The following is an 18478-nucleotide window of genomic DNA, read 5'->3' on the forward strand; positions in this document are numbered from 1 at the left end:
ATTTTTGGTGTGAAATACTTGATGTTGCAAAGACAATTTGAGGGTATTTTGTTTCAACCATTTTTCATTCCATTTGTTTTGGTATTAGTTTTATGCTTCTCTTTTGAGTCTGAATTGAATCAAGGAATGAACAAAGTTTTATTCCTCTGCTTTGAAACAACAAACCAAAGATAATATGTATTGTTATTAGAAGTTCAAGAGAGATTATTTTCCGCACTTTCCTTTAAGCTAGTCCTTTACATCCCTAGAGTTAGAATCGTGTTAATATCAGTTTAGTTGTAGGTAGTATTGATTGCTAAATTGTTAAAATTTGCGGGTTTATAAGATGTGTGAATACACAAATTTGACTAATCCTAAATTTCAAATCCTCGCCTAAGTTAGTTCCTGTTTAGGCCTAACTTGGTTCACCTTTCCTGCTCTTGGGTTAAGAACATAACCAATTTTAGAGTTAGAAACAAACATAATTCATTGCAAATTACAAATACAAAAGGGAGTTGTACCTAAGAATTCAGAGGGAAGTTAGTCACTTAATACAACTTGCCAACTGTTATAATCAATTGTTGTTCACAAACATTGGGTATCCAAAAAGTTAAATTGAAAAGAACAATCTGTTTACCAACACATATCTCTTGACTTTCTATTAGATTTAGTTAATTTGTAATATTTTAAAGGTTATTTATTTACTTCTTTATTTTATGTTTATTATTAGATCCTATTTAGAGAGATAACATACTTTCTACAATATTCTCTTGTAGTTAATTTATTTATTTATTCATTCATTGTAGTTTTATTTATTTGTTTCAAATCCTACTTTATTGATAATAAATATACATGCTATTATTTATTGTTTTTATTTTAATTTTTTTTTTTAATTTATTTAATTTATTTTTTTATAAGCAAGAGGTTGAAGCCATTGATTATAATAGTAAAATATTACAACCTAGCTTGAAAGGCATTGAGAGGATGGAGTTGGGTAAAGTCCTTTAGTAACATCCTTAAATATAATGTAATAGTGAGATTGAAAACAAATGGTTATACATAATAATGATAATAATATTAGAGATTACATTTAATAGACATTATTGATTCTATTCGCAAATTAATAACGTAAGTATTTAATTTTATTCTTAGTATTTGATGATATTATTAAAATGTGCCTCCTTTTATTATGTTTGATGCCCATGTATTATTTTAATCTTCCTTTTGATATAATTCACCTTGTTTGTTTCTTATTCATTGGTACTTTAACTATCCTAATTTATTTTTTTATCTATGTCCTTTTGAAATGTCACATCCCTTCATAATCACAATACTTTTTAAAAACAATTTTGAAGAGTCATAACCATTCATAATCACAACCCTTTTGAAGAGTCACATCCTTTCATCATATCAAAACTTTTAAAAAGTTCCTTTCTTCAATCATTTTCTCTTCCAATAATCCTTTTCTTACTTATCTTCTCTTCTCCCCTTGTTCTTTTAAATTAGTTCTCATCAATTTTATATCTTAATTCAAAGGAGACTTGTATCTTTATTACATATCTCTTGACTTTTCTTTATATTTAGTTTAATAAAATTGTTATTAATTTTATATTTACAATTATTTATTATTAAATCCTATTTAGAAAGGTACGTACTTTTTACAACATTCACTCTTGTAGTTAATTTTATTTTTTATTCATTCGTTATAATTTTATTACTTATTTTAAAACCTATTTTATTGATAATAGATTATATATATTATCATTTCTTATTTTATATTTTACTATTAATTCAAATATATGATTTTATTATCACTTATTATTTAATAATATCTATCTAATTATTTTTAAAATTGGGACATGACAAATATGGTGTCAAATATTGGGATAAGAGAAGATTCTTGATAGGTTGGAGGTAAGATTTACCAATCTAATGTTGACTCTTTATACACATCTATTATAAATAGATAATAATTACATGTTATATTTTTACCCATCCATTCAAGATCTACAAATGGTGCAAAAGTGAGTCTCTCTTCTTCAACTAAACAACTCAAAGGAGAGAAACAAGTTTTAAAAAAACTAAATTTTGAGTTCAATCGAGAACTGTAAATTATAAACTTGATTCTTATATTTTTTAAATTCTGTTATAGATTTGTGATGAGAATTACAGTGTGGGTATGCCAAATCTTCAAAGGCTAACCATCCAAGTTTTATTGTCCCAACCTTGTGCTTCTAGATGTGAAAATATTTGAAACCTAATTAAATGTAATCACATCAAAAAAAAAAAAAAATTACTAGAAGCGCAATGATCTTCTTTTCATTTGATACAACCCTCACATTTAAACTAGTAAGTAGAGTACATTTCACACAATTCCTTCAACTTGGATGGGTATTCATCCTTATGGTGAAAGGACTATTGATGAACAAAATTATATCCTCCTTACTCATGAAATGTGATTTAAAGGAGCAAGAAATAAAACATTCTTAAAGAAAGAATATATTGTCATTTTGAAATTGGCATATATATTTTAATTTGAGGTCCAAAAATTAGGTTACATTAGGAGTGTAAATAAGAAGATTAGATTGTGTCATTGTTATTTTTTTATAACTTTATTTATGGATTTGAGTCGATGCAAGATATTATTCTTATAAAGGAAGTTTTTGTTTGTAATTATAAAGCTTTTTGGAGACTTTGAGTCCAGTCTCTCTTAAGCTATGGTATTGATGAACAAATTAAAATTTTCCTCAAGATACCCTAAGCCTTTAAACAATTTGAGCATATGAACTCTTAAGCAAAGGTGCGCAATAGAAAAACTCTTTAACTAATGGTATTTGTTAAATTTTTAGATATTTTAATTGAGGATAAATATATTCGAATATAAGTACTGAAAGTAAACGATCGACCTCTTTTAATTAAGAAACTGTTTTCCAAATTTATTTGTTTAGTTATTTTATTTTTTTCTGTCGAGAGCTGCTTGATACACTATCATTTTTTAAACATCACCAATTTTTAAAACTTCCAAAAATCTTCACAATATGTTTTAAAAAGGTGCCCTGAAACCAACATTAGCGTACCGAAAACGATCAAGAACTCTGCAACAATTTCCAAAATTTTATAAAACACTCTTCCCAAACAGTTTGGGCACTGTCCTAGCTACCAAAATGTGAGGCTTCGCCTTGATTTTTAATTTGCTGGTAGAAAGTAGTGGCAAATATTGTTATGATAAACTTATTGACAGATTCGCTTAGCATCAAATTATCATTGTATTGTCTTCATAAAAATTGTTTTATTTCACATCAATTTTATGTGATAATTGACCATTTAGTTGTTACTTACGTTCTCCACTTCTTCTTTTTAATGGAGGAAACTCAGCAGTGATTCTAAGATAACACGTCTTCAAGAACAATGTTTTCCTGAAAGCACACGAAATTGTTACAATAATTTGTTTTCTTGTGCTGTTCAAATTTGAACTTGTTCTGTTCCGGGACCTTCGTGGTTTCATTACGATAATTGATAGGCGATATTATGGATCAACACTTAATACCAGGAGCTGACAATAGACCATTTAGTTTTGCAATGGGTTCTGCATTTTTAATCCATAAACTCAACCTGGGTTCTTCAAAAACATGTCATCAGGAACAATGTTTTCCTGAAAGCCCACAAATATTATACAATAATTTTTTTGGTTGTCATGTTGAACATGGAACTTGTTCTGTTTAATGAGTAGATACTTTCATTTTAAGAATGGCTTGGTGATATTATGGATCACCACCAGATACCAGGAGGCAAGGGCCAACAGCTAAAGTTGTTCAAAGCATTGATAAGGCAAACTGTTCTTAGGGTCGGTCAGTCGGCATAAAATTATAATTTAAATGCCAAGGCCAAGTGGTACAAATAAGCCATTTTTATCCGACAGTACACTTGATTCTACTTTTACTGTTTACAACTTTACAGAAAACTGAAAAAGAAATCGTCAAATCTGATGTTTTTGACGAGCTTATCAATTAAATTCCCCCACACGCGAATGTGCATAGCAGATTAGTTAAAAGAAATAAGTAGCAACTCCTATTCACGGGCTTGAGGCAGTCATGCAGTGCCCTCACTGTCTCGCATTGCAGTGGCAGTTGAAACCTTCTGTCTACGAAGAGCCCTTCTCTGCTTACGGCTGTGCCTTCTTTGTGGGGGACCTTCAAAGTCCGTATTAGAATCTTCAGTTATTTTAGGATGGCCAAAGACAAAGTCTAGAGGGTCTGCAAGAAGATCTTCTACACGATTACTTCCCTGAATGTATTAAACACATCACAGATGTCGATTCTTTAGAAAATTCAGTTCAAATGATATGCTCAGTTTCCTCTAGTTATGCTCAAAATCTGTTAAGTACATACCTAGAATTCAGCTATTCAAAAAACAAATGCAAAAAAGTGACATCTGAAAACTCTAATATTTAAAAATTGAAGACCTAAAATCCAACGCAACGCCACATGATTGAAACGACACTTACAGACAGAGCAGTATTTGTGGAACCTTGAAAATTTTCCGTTATTCCATCACCATATTTTGCATCATTGGATCTCTGAACGGACCAAGCATCCCCTGACACACTTCTGCGACGCCACCTTGACAACGGTGCTTCCATGTTTGAATCATCAAAAACTTTCTCTAGGTAGTAATGCTTATTCACAAGTCGCATTCTCCAAGGATTGTTGCTATGCTTGTTCAGCAAACTGTATTAATTAATCAATATTAGATGATTAGAAACTTTACAAGTTTTATGCAAAATGCAAAGTATATATTTTGATATCTCACATGGATCGAACCACTAAATATAAATTTGTATATATGTGTTGAAGATCATACATAGTTGCCAGCTCTCTCTGTAGGCGACTCCCTTCCAAGGAGAGAATGTGATCCAGACAAGAATTAAGGGCTCTGTCGAATCCCCACATCCCACTTATTATAGCTGCAGCTGAAATTCATACCCTCAATTCAGAACGCTTAAAAGATGGGCTTTAATGAAGATATCGGTATCAAGGATGTATTATCTAAATGTATTAGAATAAAAGAAACTAAACTGAATTTGACTACTGACTCGTGTATTTCGAATCTTTACCGACAAAATAGGGAACTACTTTCTACCTTGCACGCATAAACCAGAATTGCCTAATTTGAGCAGATATATCCATACTAATAAATTCTAAACCAATTAATGTGTAATATCCTGCTCGATATAGTGACAGGATCGACATATAAACATTCCTCTCTGTATATTGGCAAATAAATTATCTATATTCCCTAGACACTCTGCCTTGAAGAGTCTTTTGCAGAGTAGATTTATATTTGTTATATTGGACACAGCAAGTACCCCCATAGCAATAAACATAGCAGGCATATCAGTAGGTACCCAGTGCCACTTTGTATTATTGAAATCTGAACATAATTCGTTATAATCATAGCTGCATGGAAACAAATAATGATATTGGATATCAAGATAGCATACAAATGGAAATCATAAAAATTTACTTGTTTCTCGAAGGATATAGAATAAAACTTTATATATATATATGTCTGCAATCTACCAAAATAAATATTCTAAACTAATTTATTCTGTCTGTGTATATACTGTTGTAGGTAAGACCCGCATGAGGTAGGGGTGATTTCTGGATCGAATCACTCCAACTCTCGAAGGACTATGCCAAAGCTCAGTCATGACCAGGGGGACCCCTACTATTTTCAGGGAAGCAATGAAATTTTAACTAACAAGTTAGTCATGTCATTCATGATTCAAATTTTTAAGTATAAATTTGTTATTTGTCATTTATAATCTGTTTCTAGTCTTTGCAGCTAGCTGTTGTCAATGTTGCCATTGTCAATTTTAGCTTGTTAAAGAAGGTGATCAGATTTAGAAAATAGAGTAATTTTAATCTTTATTTCTTATTTTCAATAGACAGTGACTGAAACGCTCTTTGATTTGATCTTCTTTCAAACTAATGTGAATGCTCCTTTGCACTATTATACAAGAGAACAGGGCTGCCAGTCTGTAAGTATATTTTGCTGCTTGTAAGTAGGTACGATATATGCATTGATCAACTACTGTAACTTGTAATGGCAGTAGTAAATTGTCTGTGTTTTCCAGGATGCAATTGTAATCAACATATATCTCTTTCATAGAGACATGACTCGCATAGACCATGGACATGTCCCTACGTGTGGCATGCCCTATCATTACTTGGTGCTGCTGTTTCTTAACAACAGCGTATCAGTATAATGATTACTCTCCAATCACCGTTGGTTATGACGATGCCAGCAAGGAAAGATACACAGATTTAATATTGTTTCGATACTTATATTCATTTGCACAGTATCGTTTGTTTGATTGACTTCACATTAGTCAATAGTATAATCAATTTCTCAAATCAATATTCGGCAATAGTGTGAATATTAATATATGGTTAATATTTATTAGATGAAGAATAACACACATAAAATATCAATAAATAAAATATATATGATCATCCAATAAATATTAATTACATATTTAATAATTCACATAGTAAGAATATAGATTGTGATATTGCTATCAGGATTTAACTGTGTGATTTTGAGTCAAACTCATTGACCCATGTTTCATGAGTAGTGATCAACATGAATCCATCTCTTATGAGAATAAATGGAACACTTAGCGCTCATTGGATCTAGGTGATGCTCACAGGGTGAAGCACTAGGACTTCCCAGGAGGTCACCCATCCCAGTCCTACTCCAGCCTGAGCGCGCTTAACTACGTAGTTTCACCTATGTGAGCATCACCTAGATCCAATGAGTGCTAAGTGTTCCATTTATTCTCATGAGAGATGGATTCATGTTGAATCACTACTCATGAAACATGGGTCAATGAGTTTGACTTAAAATCACAGTTAAATCCTAATAGCAATATCATAATTTGACTCACTGCGGAAATTATCTCCTACTTATCAATAATATAGATATTAATTACATATTTAATAATTCCATAGTAATAATATAGATATTAGGAATCCTAATAGGCCACCCAAGCATTTGATTTTATCGATTGAACTTATCTGACTGAAGCTACAAATCATTAACACTCCCACAGCTATGGAGGATCATTTTTATCCAAATAAACAATACATTATACTCATGTACTGTTTTATTTGAATTAATGGCATATTCAAGGATATCAAGGTGATAAAATAATTGATGATATCAGAAGTATGGTACGTTCACAAATATCAACCATATGATATTCACCATACTTATATCTTTTCTCGTATGTGCACTCGTATCAAATCTCGTGATACCTACCAAAGAAGATATCTACTCATGACATATCCATGGATGCTATGTCCCATAACATCCACCATGACATATATAACTCATTGTAGTTACACTCTACTTGGTTAATATTGTGTAAGAGATATGAACTATCATGATATATCCACAAATATCAACCATATGATATCCATCATGATAGTAGGTTAAACTATTGTTAAAGTCATCACTTTAAAATAGCAACCACAAATATAAAAAAAATTATATATAAAACATCTTTTAGCACTATTAGTACAATAGATTTATTGAGCCTCAACCTTAAAGTTACATTTTTTCCATACCAAGATTACCTCCAAAGTGATCCACTTTTATCTTAGAGAGAGGCTTGGTTAGAATATCAACAGCTTGCTCATCTATGCTAATGTATCTCAGTTGTATAAAATTTCTTTCCACCATGTCCCTAATATAATGATAAAAGATCTCAATTTTCTTAGATCTTTCATGAAATAACAGAATCATGGAAAGTTTTATGCAACTCTGATTATCACAATGCATAATTGTGGACTCCATGGTTTGTCTAAACAGTCCTACCAATAGTTTTCTTAACCAAACTACTTCTCAGGCTCCCATGGATACTGCAATGTACTCGGCTTCAATAGAGCTTTGTGCAACAGAGGATTTCTTTTTGCTGAACCAAGATATCATGGCCGATTTCTAAACTGAAACAACACCCTGAGGTACTTTTCCGATCAACAATACTTCCAGCCCAATCTGAGTCTAAATATCCATGTAGATTCAGTTCTATATTACCATATTTTAATCCAAATCCAATAGTCCCGCGTAGATATCTCATAATGTGTTTTGCTGCAACAAGGTATATTTTTCTAGGTTCACACATAAACTGGATGAGTGCATTCATTGCATAACAAATATCAGGTCTGATGTTCACCAAATACATCAAGGACCCAATTATCTGTCACTAGAGATTACGATTTGCTAATTTTGATTCTAAAGTTGCTTCTTTTAGCTCATGTAGATTTGTCTCCATGGGTGTAGACATAGACTTGTTGTCCATTATTCTATTCCTGTTTAAGATATCAATAGTATATTTACCTTGATTTAGGATAATACAATTATCTTGCTGTTGTTCTTCTAAGCCAAGGAAGTCATGTAGGGTACCCAAATCATTCATGTCAAACTCTGAAGCAAGATCTTGTTTACACTAGGTGATAAGATAATCTTCTCCTGTGATTAGTACATCATCAACATAAAGAATGAGAGTTAACATATCACCTTTTATTACCTTGAAGTAGAGGTTAGGATCTGGATCATTCTTGGAGAATCCTAATTTGGAGAGGTAATTGTCTATTCTCCCATACCAGGCTTGAGGGGCCTGTTTGAAGCCATATAGAACCTTCTATAATTTGCAAACATAAGAAGCACTATTGTGAACAACAACTTCCTCTAGTTATTCTAAGTATACTTTCTCTTCTATGATCCCATTAAGAAATGCAATTCACATCCATCTGGTGAATTTTCCACCCTTTTGATGCAGTAATAGGGATTACTACTCTGACCAAAGTGTAACGAGAAACTGGGGCAAATGGCTCTTCATAATGAAGTCCTTCCTTCTATGAGAACCCTCTGGCAACAAATCTTGCCTTATGCTTTTCAATGCTTCCATCTATTGCATGTTTGATTTTGAAGAGCCATTTGGATGAGATAACTGGCTTGCCTTTAGGTCTAGGTGCAATGTCCCAGACATCATTCTTTAGAATAGATTGATATTCTTCGATCATGGCATCCTTCCAAACTTGATGTTACAATGCTTCCTCAACAATAGAAGGTTAAACTTAATAAGTTCACTCATGAGGGCAACATAGTTTGAGTAACCTCTCGGTTTATTGCTTTCTCTGAAAGTCCCCTTTGGAGCTGCATAGTTTTTTGCCTCTTCAATTATTTTCCTTGCCCAAAGACACTTTTTTCGACTAAGAATAGTATCACTAGGTTCAAGAGTAAAGTTCAAGGGTTCATTATTTTTTACAATTATCTCCCTCTAAAGCTCGGGACCAATATCCTCTTCCATGTTTTGAGGAGACTCAACATCAATTTCATTAATGCCTTTGGATCTTTTGAATGCAATGTCTTCTTCAAAAGTTACATCTTTGCTAAGCTCAATTGATTTTTGACCAAGAATGTATATTTTGTAAGCTTCAAATGATTCACTATATCTGACAAATATCCCCTTCTTCCTAGATGGTTCTAATTTGGACCTTTTCTCTTTAGGAATGTGGTTATAGACAGGAGTCAAGGACAATCAAATATCCTAAAGTGGCTTATATCAGGCTTAATTTTAGTAATCGCTTCTTCAGGGGTTATGTTGTCTAGAAGAGTAAGGGCACCTATTTTGTATGCAAACAATGGTTCTAGAGGATTCGACCCAAAATGAGATGTGTAAGTTTTGATCATGCATCATAGCTTTAGCTATTCTACTATGGCCATGTTTTTCCTTTCAGCTACCCCATTTTGTTGTGGGTTGTAAGGAGCAGTGTACTCCCTCTTAATCCTAGATGTACTACAAAATTCTTTAAAACTTTCAGATATATATTATCCCCCATTATCTGACCTTAAGGTTTTGATTCTTCTCCGTTACATTTTTTTCAACTAAGGCTTTGAATTCTTAAAATCTTGATAGAACTTCATTAGATTCTTTAAGTTTCAAGAAATAAATTCAAGTTTTCCTTGCATAATCATCAACAAAAGTAACATAGTACAAAAATCTCCCCAATAAGGTTACTCACATTGCTTCAAATCAATGATCCCAAACTAACTGTGAGTTAGGTGAGTCAAGTGCGTTGGCAAGCAGAGTCAACTCTGTTGAGAAATGCTGACTTGACTACTTGGCTCACCACGTAATGGCTTATAACTCGCCTAACTCAGCGTGTTGGCAAAACTCACCACACTTACCGAGTCTAAGCATATGCATAACTTGACTAGGCCTGAGCATACGCTTGCAAGTCTACTTTGCAATTAAACAATTGGCTCAGGAAGCGAGAGGATTTCTACAAATATAACATTAAATATAAGTTACAATTAAGTTATATTTGTATAAATATTGTCAAGATATTTCAGAAGGTTTCAGCTCCATAGGAGTTAAGATGCAAAATCTAGATTTTGAGGTTTTCCAAAAAATTGTATTACATCCCAAATTTTTGATTAATTTAAAAATTATCTCATAGCCGTTGCAAACTCATGTAAAGTCAATTGACCGATAAAGTTGTTGAGATACTTGATCATGTGAAATGGAAATTTTGGTTGTTTGTTTTTATTTCATATGACATGTCATTATGTTGGAATTGAAAAAGAATATAATGGAAATTGGAAATGATTATGTGATATTTTTGGAGTTTATTTTATATTTTAAAATCATGGAAATATGATATTACTCCGAGACCTTTTCTTTTCGCAAGAGCATGATGAAGGGGGGGAAGTAATGTCAAAATGAAAGTTAGGAATGGGGCACCAAATCCACTAATGAACCATCAGGTATGGAATCTAACTACCTTGACTAAGGATAGACGACTTGGCAAGCAAGAGAAAATTTTGGTCTACCATGAGCTAACCAATTATCATAAACATTAAACAATAAAGGAGAATCACTAAGCATTAACAAACTTGAGACCTTTATAATTTGAGAAGCTTCTCTTGTGTAAAGCAAGTTTAAATATAATGACACCATGATACCTATGTATACTCATACATGTACATGCATATATATGTATATATGTGTAAGTCAATTAAGATGTATACATCTATTATGAGAAGTATACATAAAATACTTATGTTAAGGATTTACACATATATGTATGTGTACATACACCTATGAGTATACATAAGTATGACAATGTCCTCGTATTAAAACATTAAGAGAGTGAAGTTATTATTATTCTTTCACCTTGGAGAGGATTAATTTTATTTCATGCATGGCCACCTTTCAAATTTCTTCTTATTCCATCGGGACCTATAATTGTTAAATGGTTCATCATAATTTAATTATATTTTTGAACTGATGGTCTTGTTGAGTGCATAATTGAGCATGCATTCAGTGGGCCTTTGTTTCTACGCTCACCTCTCAACGTTGGCTTATTATTTTCTTCTCCCATCTCGGTCTGCAGTTCAAGTTTCTGCTTTCTAAGCCTTGTCGTATTTAATCTGTTACCATAGCTTTGTTCCTATTTCAAAAGCAAGTGTGTATTCAATTACAGCAATTAAGAGAGCCGGTCTCTGGCTGAGACATCCAACATCCATATACAGGATGAATACTCATGATCATTCTTGCACGGGAATGCCGACATAATCAACATTGAATTGTTGCACACAATGCTCAAGTCGAGCTATACTTTTTCAAATCATGATTTGTACTCTGATTTTTTTTATGTTTACTTCCAGAAATCAAACATTAGAATCATCTGATTGTCTATCAAAGAAGGCATAAACATCTTTCTTTAATCTAGAGTTTGAAATGATTCACAGCCTGTGTATTTATTCTTTTGTTTCTCCTGTACTGATGTAAGGAGCCATTATGCATTAGAAGAATATGTTCATGAAAGCACATCGAGCATGATTATGCATTCGTAATAAATCTCTATCAAAAAGTCCTAGCTCATACAAGGGTACTGTCAATATACCCTCCAAGATGTGTGCAACACCTATAAGATATCAAAATAATCTAAAAGGAATTATATTACTCATTTTGTAATGCCATAGGCCAAATTGGGCACAATGAGATGACAGTGCCTATGTTAAAAAAAAAAAACAGAATTTATTTAAAGAATCACCTAGAAATTCATCCATGACGACTAGAAAGGTTGAGATGAAGGGTGAGGATGGGGAATAACCATGCAAGAAAAAGCAAACATGAATCAATAACAATAATCATATCTAAATAACTGTCAGCTCATGGTAGTCCATTGTATATTTTCTTGTTGTCAAGTCGAGCGGTGAGTGATCGGGCTTATATGATACCCATTCAAAATTCTTGTCCTAAGTTAGTGGCATGATTGCCGTTGTGATCACTAGAGGTCAAAGTGCTAGGAGTTAGAAGATAGGTTGTTGGAAGTTGTTCACAACCTCATCAGCTGACTAGTTGACACTCTAACTCTAGGATGCTCAATGGCAGGATAGCGGTGTCCCGAGCCTAATCCCAAGGTATGGAGGGCTTTTCTCTGTAGATTCTCTGTAGAGATTATGTGGGGATAGTTGAGAGGTTGAGCCCATGGCAATGCTTCTCCTCTCTTCCAAATGCCAAGGCTTGCACGACACAAGGACGTTATCTTCATTTTCACGAGTATCTATTTCATGTTTCCTCATTTTATTTGATATATATATATATAGTCATGTATTTAAATTTTGATATTTCTTTATATTGTTGTCAGGATTCAGTTATATAGATTAACAGTGAGAAGGAAATGCAATAGATATGGTACTTTTAATTGTAGTTCATGGGAACCTAGTGTTGGAATGTTAGTTTGTCTTTCTGTTGTATGAAATTGTAAGTTATAGTTAACTCGTAATTCTCCTTCATGTGAATGTTTAGAATAACTGTTATAATTGTCACTCTTTTCATTCGGTTAAGATTGTAAAGGTATTACATTTAATTAATGGATAAATAGACTACTGGAAATTAGCAAGTAACATGCTAAGAAATTAGAAATATCACAAATACTTGATCATCCCAAATTTCCAGTAAACTTGTACCTGATTAAGAACATGCCTAAACATGATTACTCCTACTGCTCCATACCCAGGGATAATGAAACCTTAGCTCAAGCTTTGTGGCTAATCAAGAAAGAGAGGGTCAGGTGGACTCCTGACTGGAAGGCGATAATATGAAACAAACTTAATGAGGCATGGAATGCCAGGAAAACCAATCCTCTTATGATCTATCATAAACCATGTAAAGGGCAGGATAAGCCCAAAGATGAAAATGAAGAGAATACCCAGAAATAGGGTGTCCAATTTATGTTGACATATTCTTTTTGTTGTGTCCTCAGAAGAGAAAATTTTGTAAATAATATAGTTGTTGCAACAAGCAACATTTTTTCCAAAACAATAAAAATAAGCAGTTGGAAAATTCTTTTCTTTGTTGCACTTAATCTCTTAAAGCAATCAAATACATTTTTTTTTAAACAAATGCGAGCATGATATTGATTAGGAAACAATTGTATATTTCAGGAAACTCAAACTTAAAGCATGGCTAGCAATGCTAACACTGTAGAGGAGGTTACCAGTGGGGCCAACCCTTAGAACTCCTCAAATCTGCTGATCCAAGTTTTGCGAGATACGCAAACAAAATTAGAAAATATGGAAAACAGAATGAATGGAATGGCATCCTAGATTAGGCGAGGTCAGGAGGAGACTCACTCCTCGCTTCGTCCTAGGACTAAACTTGAGAACTTTGGCCACGGTTTAAAAGAAATTCAAGCTTCATTAACCCCATCTAAAAGACAAAAGAAACATGAGATAGTCAGTGACTTATCTACCGATATAAGAAAATCAAACCCCCTAAGTTCTTAGGCTCAAAGTCTAGTGAAAACGTTGAGGCTTGGTTAACTGAAATGGAACAATATTTCGAAATCAAGAGATTTTCTAAGACATTCAAGGCAATATGGGGAATATACCATCTCTCCAAAGAAGCAACCACTTGGTGGGGAAACACCAAAATAGAGCTCAACATTAAGACTATTGCAATCACTTGGGACAAGTTCATCTCCATTTTCAAAAACCAATGGCTGCCCCAAACCTTCTATGACCAAAATTTGTTAGACTTCCAAAATCTCAAGCTAGGGGATTTGACAATACACAAGTACTAGGAGAAGTTCATCTATTTGCTAAAGTACGTTCTCCCTTATCAACAGAACAAAAGCCTAATAGTTAGAAAATTCTTCATCGGCCTAAACAATAGGATCGGGGGAGTTGTGGATGTACTTGCTCTGTGAAGCATGGAGAAAGCTCTCAAGAGAGCTATCCAACAAGAGCACAAGATCGTAAGGGATGATTCTATACGAGATAATAAGAGGAAGACTAGGTTGAACGCTGATAGTTCAAATGCAAGGTTGCATAAAAAGAGTTTTAAGAACTTCAGGCCTAACAAACCAGAATTCAAGGGTAACAATGGTAAGGAGTTTAAGGGAAGGTCCAATAATAATGGCGACAACAACAGGAATGAAAAGAAAGGACCACCTAATGGTTGTTTTACATGTGGTGGGGACCATTATGCCAATCAATGCCCCAACAAGTTAAATACCAACCAACAACCACAACCCCCACTACCTCCTCAACAGGTCGCCTATCAACAAAGGATACATGCAACGCTGGACAACCGTCAAGCCAAACAGCAAATGGGCCCTATAGAATCTTCGAGTAAGATTTATGGAAACCCCATTTCTATATTAATTGATACAAGAGCAATGAAATGTTTTATATCCCCAAAATTGTTGAGTAGATTTCCTAAGAGAACTAGATTTATGGAAAAACCTTGGACTGTGAAGTATGTAAACCAAACAAGGGTTAGAGTAGAGAAAAGTTTGTTTTAAGGCTCATGTAGACTTTGTAAACTGCTCTATTGAAGTTAATCTGTATGTAGCACCTCTAGGGTCTTATGATATTATTGTGGGGATAAATTGGATCAGCGAGCACAAAGGTCAATTATCTTGCCAAGATAGTGGAGTGTCTAGACAATCAGGGAAACCCTGTAAACATAAAACAAATAATGCATGAGGTAAACTCTCGTCAAATCTCGACCATGCAACTTAAAAGATGTAGAAGAAAAGTGTGTGAAATTTTTGCAATAAAGATAGAAGACCTGAGGAATCCTATTGAGACCACCTATCAAGATGACCACATTTTCGAGGAAGGGGAAATTAGAGAAAAATTGAATGAATCCTTCAAGTATTCATATCTTAAGAATTTTTAGGATATATTTCCAAAAGAACTACCTTGCCTACGCCCTTTTAGGGTATTAGATTTCACCATTGATGTGGTGCTTGGAGCAGAGCCTATATCAAGAGCACCCTATCGAATGACCACTACCAAATTGATGGAGTTACAAGTGCAGTTGCAGGACTTTTAGATAAAAAACTCATTCGACCAAGTGTTTCACCTTGGGGAGCTCCAATACTATTTGTCAAAAAGAAGGATAAAACTATGAGGTTGTACATAGATTATAGGATGCCTAACAAGGTCACCATCAAGAATAGGTACCCACTACCCAGAATTGATGATCTCTTCGACCACATTAGGGGACAAACAGTATTTTCCAAGATCAATTTCAAATTAGGTTATCACTAGCTTCAAATCAAGAGGACATTCACAAAACCACCTTCAGAACCCATTATGGCCACTACGAGTTCACAGCATTACGCTATGGGCTAACCAAAGCTCCAACAACCTTTGTGAATCTCATGAATAGCATATTCAAAAATTGTTTGGACAAGTTTGTGTTATTTTTCATTGATGATATTCTCATTACTCCGCAAATGAGGAACACCAGAGACATCTAGAGATAGTCTTACAAAGGCTACAACAACATAAGTTGTATGGGAAACTATCCAAGTGTTCATTTTATCGTAGGGAAATTTAGTTTCTGGGGAAAATTATATCAGCCCAAGGAATAGCAGTAGAACCTACCAAGATCAAGGCAATCAGAGAATGGTCAATGCCTAAGAATGTGTTAGAGATCAAGAGGTTTGTGGGCTTAGCAACTTTTACAGAAATTTTGTCAGAGATTTATCCAGAGTTGCATAACCTATTATCTCATTTCAAAGGAAAGGGAAGGAGTTTAATTGGACTGAAAAATGCCAAGCAGCCTTTGAATACTTTAAGGATAAATTAACTATTGCACCAGTACTCAGAGTTCCTGACCTTGAAGGTCAATTCGTGGTTATAACAAATTCATCAAGAGAATAATTGGGAGGCGTATTGATGCAAGAGGACCAGGTCATCGCCTATGAATTCCAAAAGTTGAAAAATTATGCACCATATGACTTGGAATTAGCAGCTATTCTTCATGCTCTACAAATGTGGAGACATTATTTGATTGGATAACCAATTGAACTTCAGACGGACCATCATGTACTAAAATACATATTCACCCAACCTAAATATGCTCGCCAAAGAAGATGTTAAGAGTTTCTAGCAAATTACAACTTCGAGATCAATTATATCAAAGGTTAAGAAAATAAGGTAGTGGACATCTTGAGCCAGCGAAGGCATATATCTGCCATGGTGCCAATAAACATTGGGCTCTAGGAGCAAGTTTTGCAGTGTTTGTCAAGAGATGATCTGTATAACAAGATCTGTCAAGCACTTCAGAGGGATCCTCAAGACCCCACATATGGAGTATACCAACTAGAAGAAGATGGGCTCTTGAGATATGAAGGCAGGATGTATATACCCAAGGATCCGGAAATTCGAAGAATGATCTTAGGAGAAATTCATGTTGCTCCATATTCAGAACACCTTGAGGTGACTAAGACGTTAGCCAATATAAAACCCTTGTACTTGTGGAAAGGAATGAAGAAAGAAATAATGGAATATGTGGCACAATGCCTCGAGTGTCAGATGGTAAAGGAAAACCATCATTACCCAACTGGACTATTGCACATGAATAGGGCTCTAGAATGGAAATGGCAAATAATCACAATGGACTTTATTCAAGGTCTACCCATGACCTAAAACAGACATAATACCATCCTGGTAGTTGTGGATAGGCTAACCAAGATGGCTCATGTTATACCAAGTAACCTAACAGATGGAGCGCCACGAATTGCTCACAAGTTTGTGAGAGAAATTTTCAGACTCCACGGAGTCCCAAAGAAGATTATATCCAATAGAGATACTAGAATAACATCCAAATTTTGGTAAACCCTATTATCAACCTTGGGAACCAAATTGAATGTCAGTTTCGCCTACCATCCTAAGACCGAAAGTCAAACAAAAAGGGTAAACCAAGTACTAGAAGATCTCCTAAGGGTATATTGTATGGACCGTCAGTATCAGTGGGAAATGTATCTTCCACTAGTGGAATTTGCCTATAACAACTCTTACCAATCTGCTATTAAGATGGCACTTTTCAAGGTTATATACAGGCATTAGTGCAGAACCCCTGTGAGTTGGAATAGGATTGAGGACCGAATCATCGTCAGGGCCGAGATGCTTCTAGAGATTAAGGAGCAGGTAGTTCAGATCCGTCAGACGCTAAAGGAGGCAAATGACCGACAAAAGAGTTATGCAGATGCAAAGAGGATCCCTAGAGAGTTCTTAGTACAAGAGAAGGTTCTCTTGAAGGTTAAACAATAGAAAAGCACTATCAAATTTGGTAGAAACTCCAAATTAGCCCCAAGACATGTGGGACCATTTCATATGTTAGAAGTTATAAACCGATAGCCTATAAAATTGCTCTACCTCCAGCCCTTGCCAAAATGCATAATGTGTTCCACGTGTCTTACCTTAAGAAATATATAACCCATCATACACATGTTATTGACTAGAATCTGTTGCAGGTGTGAGATCCAAGGGTGGTGGAAAATAGAGCTACTCAAAATACTCAAGGTGCATAAGCTTTTCTTGCGGAATCGAGATACAACCCAATGCAAGGTCCATTGGACCAGTTTAGTGAGGAAAATGCCAGTTGGAAAGATTATGATGAGATCTTCCAGAAATTCCCTCATCTTTTTCCAAGAAACTGATCTATGAACTCAAATTTAATGTATTGTGGATTAATATATGTTTTAGTTGGAATATTCTATTGCAAGTACATTGAGGACAATGAAACACAAGGGGGAGGGTATGTTACATCCAGATCAGGAGCAGATCTGGGACATCCAAGGCAGTAGGGGAATATACCATCTCTTCGGAGAAGTAGCCACTTGGTGGGGAAACACCAAAATAGAGCTTATTAAGACTACTGAAATCACTTGGGACAAGTTCATCTCCATTTTCAAAATTTGATGGCTGCCCAACCTGGATCAGTAACAATAATCATATCTAAATAACTAAGTCAACTCGTGGTAGTCCACTATATATTTTCTTGCTGTCAAGTCGAGCGGTGGGTGATCGGGCTTATATGATGCCCATCCAAAATCCTTGGCCAAGGTAGGTTAGTGGCATGATTGTTGTTATGATCACTAGAGGTGAGAGAGCTATAAGT

At 34.4% G+C, this 18478-nt stretch overlaps 1 protein-coding gene across 5 annotated transcripts in view; it reads right to left on the bottom strand.

The window, feature by feature from the left end:
- Positions 1–3546: 3546 nt before the first annotated feature.
- The window catches only part of LOC149572910 (uncharacterized), a 101510-nt gene continuing 86578 nt past the window's right edge, over positions 3547–18478 (bottom strand). For 4 of the 5 annotated variants that reach the window (XM_089814017.1, XM_089814019.1, XM_089814020.1 and 1 more), the window contains 3 exons: positions 4840–4948; positions 4484–4706; positions 3547–4263 (listed from right to left, as the gene is read on the bottom strand). In XM_089814017.1, coding sequence (XP_089670143.1) covers positions 4069–4263; positions 4484–4706; positions 4840–4948 — 527 coding nt within the window. In that variant the 3' untranslated portion in view covers positions 3547–4068. The remainder of the gene's footprint in view (positions 4264–4483; positions 4707–4839; positions 4949–18478) is intronic. The other variant, XM_089814018.1, reaches the window with a different exon arrangement.

The sequence above is a fragment of the Cupressus sempervirens genome, chromosome 2, assembly GCF_028749045.1.
Source record: "Cupressus sempervirens isolate cs-2001-9-10 chromosome 2, ASM2874904v1, whole genome shotgun sequence".
Taxonomy (NCBI): Eukaryota; Viridiplantae; Streptophyta; class Pinopsida; order Cupressales; family Cupressaceae; genus Cupressus; species Cupressus sempervirens.